Below are 5,528 nucleotides of genomic sequence, written 5' to 3' on the forward strand. Positions count from 1 at the left end.
GGGTTATATCCCTCATTCCTGGAGAGGAGTGAACGTGATCTTTATTCCCAAACTTGGGAACAAACCTATGGACCAACCCAAGTCCTACAGACCCATTAGTCTTACGTCTTTCTTATTGAAAACCGTCGAAAGGCTGATTGATCTGTACATACGGAATAAATTGGAACAAACTGTCCCACTCCACTCCACCCAATATGCCTACTCAAAAGGCAAATCTACAGAGGTCGCGCTGTATCATTTAGTCAGCAAAATTGAAAGCACGTTTCAATCTAAAGAGATCGCCTTATGTGCATTTCTGGATGTAGAGGGAGCTTTCGATAACACATCTTACGAATCCATATCTGGAGCACTGGCCCGTAAAGATATAGACTCATGTACAATAACGTGGATAGATAGAATGTTGCGTGATAGGAACATATCCTCCAAGTTAGGTAGCACTATCGTAAGCATTAATGCTGTACGAGGCTGCCCCCAGGGTGGGGTTCTCTCACCATTGTTATGGACGCTGGTAGTCGATGACTTACTAGTTAAACTGGAGCAATCTGGGTATCATGCCATAGGTTATGCAGATGACCTGGCAATCATTGTAACAGGTAAATTTGACACCACAGTTACAGACGTAATGCAGGCGGCATTACACAAAGTCTCGAACTGGTGTATCAAAGAAGGCCTAAGTATTAACCCAAAAAAAGCGGTAATTGTACCATTTTCTAGAAGGTACAAAGTAAATATTGGGTCCCTATCTATTAAGGATACGGCTATTGAATGCTCCGATGAAGTCAAATATTTAGGGGTCACCCTAGATAAGCGTCTTAACTGGAACACTCACCTGAATAATATAATTGGCAAAGCCACCCGGGTCATGTGGACATGTAGGACCGCATATGGTAGAACCTGGGGCATAAGTCCTAGAATTATATCATGGTTATACCGCACAATGGTCAGACCCATTGTATCCTACGCAGCTCTTGTTTGGTGGAATAAGGCGCAACAAAATGCTGCAATAGTCAAATGCAATAAACTGCAAAGACTCGTATGTATCGCTATGACGGGATCTATTAGAACATGTCCCACATCAGCACTGGAGTCCATAGTGGGTCTCACCCCTCTGCATCGCTTTATTAAAAAGACAGCAGCTATGAGCGCAGCTAGGCTACACCCTGTCATCGACATGCACGGAAGTCTCGTCAGTCAAAACTCTATCTGCAGACTAGTTCCTGGCATAGAGATCTGCGATAGGACAGATCGCATGAACATGGAACTTCGCTTCGGTAGGAAGTTCGAAGTCCTCTTACCCGATCGATTGGACTGGGTAAATGGCACTCCTGGATTTGAACCAAAAGTAATTTCGTGGTATACTGATGGTTCAAAAACCAAAGAAGGAGTTGGTGCTGGAATATTTGGTCCTAACACCAGAATCTCGCTCGCGCTGGGTATATGGCCCACTGTCTTCCAAGCAGAGGTTCACGCCATCGAGGTCTGCGCTCGTATCAACATTAACAAAGGGTTGAAAGGCGCCCGAATCTGTATTTATTCAGATAGTCAAGCAGCAATCAAAGCGTTATGCTCCTGGAAGTTTTTCTCAAAGCTTCTAGCAGACTGTTATGACACACTGCAGCAGCTGGCAAGCAATAATAAAGTGACACTGTGCTGGGTGCCTGGTCACACAGGAATTCATGGAAATGAGTCTGCCGATAGTCTTGCATGGGCAGGATCCGCCACTCTAATCTGTGGCCCAGAACCTTTCTGTGGATTAAGTTGGTCTACAACTAGGTCTCTAATCAATGATTGGATCTCAACCGAGAGAAGTCGCTACTGGTGCGACAGTCGAGGTAACCGTCAGGCTAAACAGCTGGTTCTCCCTTATAGTTACAATAAGATATCCTCCTTCAGCAGAACAGAGTTGAGGTTGCTAGTGGGATATCTAACGGGTCACCATGGGCTACGTTACCATCTCAACAAAATGGGCCTGTCTGAAGAGATAGATTGTAGACTCTGCTTGGAGGTAGAGGAGACAACCAGCCACATTCTATGTGACTGCCCAGCTTTGATCTGGGCCAGGAGGAAATCACTGGGTCGGGAATTGCTTTCACCTTCCGATATTAGGAAGTCCTTAACAACCGACATTTTGATCTTCGTTCGAAAGGCGGAATGTCTTTTGTTCAGTTAGGGTCTGTTGTAGCACAAAAGATCAATCATGGTCGCAGTGCTCTGCTCAAATGGGAGCTAGTACCCTGTTATTTCCTATTCCTATTCCTATATTTTTATTATACTAATTATTTTTGTATTATATTATTATTACATATATTAATATATATATTACGTTTTTATATGTTTTTATACATTATTCTTGCCTTAAAATAAACCTACTGGAAAAAAGTAATGTCGCAATTGACTTCTTAATTAAATATTAAATATATATACATATATGTATGTTTTATATATTTGTATTCGTAAATTATTTATTGCCGAACATTAAATTATACAAAAATTTGCACTTCGAAGCTCCTTCATTGGTTCTCTGACTAGCTTCATTCTGCATAAGCTCATCAGATTCTTCGTCGTTGTCATGTACATAATCCACGTGTTCCGTATCATCACATGAAGGTCGCAAAATGTTGTGCAATATGCAACAAACAAGGAACCAATTTGAACAAAAATTATGACTCGTATCATTCTGAATACGGATTCTTAACTCCTTAAGACTACTGAAGCGTTCCTTCAGAAGTCCAAAACAATGTTCAATCCTTACACGAAATCTGCTATGGCGTAAGTTAAAAGTTTCACGTTTGGAGTAGTCAAGCTGTTGGAAGTTTGACCGAAACGGAGTTATAAGAGTTTTAAGTAATGAATAAGCAGAATCGTCTGCTAACCATTGTTCTGAAGAAAAAAAAAATTTTTCTTGGATGCAGGGAGCGCTTGTAAGAAACATGCGAGCATCATGTGTACTTCCAAAGTGACCAACTGCGACATGTCGCATCTTCAGCTGATGGTCACATACGACTTGTGATTTTATTGAATACACTCTATTTTTTGAAAAATAGGATGTATGGTTTACCACTGGTGCTTTGGCAAGTTTTATTTCAGTACTGTCAATATCCAATGCAATGTGGAAGTTCATGATAGGTTTTCTCCACTTTATCTTGTCGTTCAACTACATCTGGCCACGTTATAAATTTGGTTTGCAGTTCCAGTATGGAGCGAAAGACTTTTCGGGTTATCTAATAAATTGTTTCCCCATTTCCAAATTCAAATAATGTAGCGACTTTGCGAATAGCCGCATTTTCGCCTGATAAACCCAAACGATATAAAACAATAGCAAGTTGAAGATCGAGCGGGAATTGTTGAATTAAATGTAAATTAGTGAACTCCGTGCTAGTGTTTATTAGTGAGAGTATTAAAGAACATTCGTTCCAATTTACTCTAAGCATCTGACAAAAACGACTTTCATCAAATTCTTGAAGAATGGTAGATCTCTATTGAATAGATTTTGGTACGGGTTGGTGATTTCCGTGATGGTTTACTAAAGTAAACAAAAGGTTTTCATTTAATTGCTCCATCACTTCCCAGTAATTTGCATCATCTAACAAATAGAAACTATACAGTAGTAAAAACATTAACAACATATTAATACCTTCAATCAGAATATTAAAAGCATTATTTTTAATAAAAAAATCTATAAATTTTTGTATTTCACTTGTTAGCGGAATTGTTAAACTTTTATTTTTATTTACTCAATGTGATACGCCTGCAAAAACAGCTGATTCATTTCGATGATGCAATTTTGCAACAGAGGTGTTCTCGCAGTCTTACAGTTTTTGTATAGCATTCTTGCATTTCGTGCTCCTTGCAATAAGTTTGCAAGAGAGAGTGTATACCCCTGTAATGTTAGAAGTTTAAAAATTATATAAACAAACTTATTCACGATTTCGTATGTGTGCATATTTATATAAGATACTTTTATATAAAATTCAACCAGAAGTTTGTTTGAAATTTTTTTACCCTAAGAGAGAGTAGTTTGATATTAACGTGGTGAGATCATATGTATTCAATACGTGTGCCAAAATGTTATAAAAATATATATCCTTTAAGATTTTCTTTTTTTTTAATATTTTCCTTTATTAAGTTGGCGAAGTTTCCATTCTTTGAAACGTATTCTTTGGTATACACAGTAATAGCAACGTTGCTAACTTTTGAATTATTGGTTGGCTATTGTGAATATTGTTAAAATCCAAACCGGGAATGTTAGGCACGTCATATGTGTAATTCTCAACTCATACATGATTTGGTTTATGCTGTGAATTAACTAAAAATATGGTAAATTATTTGAAATACTTTGTTGATTTAAATTAAATTTTATTGGAATCTTCTAGAGTGCCCTATTTAATTTTCAAAGTCTGTTGTCTGTGATTCTTTTAATGATTTGTACGTGTGCTTATTTACGCTCCTTGTTTCCAAGTGTTATGGATCGCAATAAGACGGGGTATAGTTCGTTCAAGTTTGTGATTTTACACCTAATAAATGCTGTTTATTATAGGTTGCTTGGAGTGTTTTGGAAACTGGCTAGAATAGGGGAAAGAAAATCGCCATATGTTGCGGTATCATGTTTAATAATGGCGGTATCTTTATTGTTTTGGACTTGATCGAAATCCAACTATGCAAAGTAGTTTAGGTACTAAAATTAAATTAATTTAATAAATTAATTGTAATTGTTAAACTTATACAAAAAACTACACTCTTATCTGTAAAATAACAATAAGGGAGCAATAAATTTCCTATCGACAAGTATTGCATTAAACATTTGGAGGTAATATATTGTTAATTCTTCAAAATTATAATTTTCTTTTTGAATTGTAATCTTTCATAAAGTCCGGTGTATAAATATGCTTTTTTGGAAACAAATATGTTGGATACGGTTCAACATATACGTGTTGTACGAAACTTTGGATAATATTAATATTTGATGGAACAGCTGTCAATTAGTGGCTAAATTTATTAATTCGTATATTGACTATTTTGTGAAGTTTAATTGTAGAAAGCAATATTAATGAAATGTTTTGTAACGATCATATTACATGAACCGGATTTCATGAAAATTGGTTCTATTTTATATCCACCAAATCTAATACACGGTTTCAAAACAATCGGATTTAATCATGGTTTAGTTTTGGCTATATTTTTGAAAGAAGAAATTCATTTTAGGAAATGTTTAAGTTCTAAAAATATCAAAAGTAAAAAATTTAATAAGTTGATTAATAAACTGATGGCATAAATGTTAGACGTAGTAGTTTTAATTGTGGAAGAAATTGTTAAAACTGCATCTAGAAATATTTTATTGATTTATTTATTACATGTTGACATTTTTTGAACCTTTTTTTCGAAAAAGGAATGTTTCTTTAAATTAAATCATCTTAAGTGCATTTCTGATAAATGGTTACTAACTCATATAATATTTTCTAGAAAAAACAAACGCACAAATATTGGGAATAGTTATTATTTAGTGTTTTAATGCGAACAAAATAAACCTT

General features: G+C 36.0%; 1 protein-coding gene across 1 annotated transcript; it reads left to right on the plus strand.

The window, feature by feature from the left end:
* Positions 1 to 4,205: 4,205 nt before the first annotated feature.
* Positions 4,206 to 5,278, plus strand: LOC119673274 (protein kish). The gene is made up of 3 exons (XM_038084534.1): positions 4,206 to 4,317; positions 4,374 to 4,483; positions 4,538 to 5,278. Exons 1-3 carry the CDS (start codon positions 4,315 to 4,317, stop codon positions 4,641 to 4,643), a joined length of 219 nt encoding a protein of 72 aa, XP_037940462.1. The 5' UTR covers positions 4,206 to 4,314; the 3' UTR covers positions 4,644 to 5,278.
* The last annotated feature ends 250 nt before the right edge of the window (positions 5,279 to 5,528 follow it).

Source organism: Teleopsis dalmanni, chromosome 1 (genome assembly GCF_002237135.1).
Source record: "Teleopsis dalmanni isolate 2A chromosome 1, ASM223713v2, whole genome shotgun sequence".
NCBI classification, from domain to species: Eukaryota; Metazoa; Arthropoda; class Insecta; order Diptera; family Diopsidae; genus Teleopsis; species Teleopsis dalmanni.

Bases quoted from the DNA above. Each gene is read 5' to 3' on its own strand.
- LOC119673274 (XM_038084534.1), top strand. The intron at 4,484-4,537 runs GTATAGTTCGTT...TGTTTATTATAG, and splicing joins ATGGATCGCAATAAGACGGG to GTTGCTTGGAGTGTTTTGGA.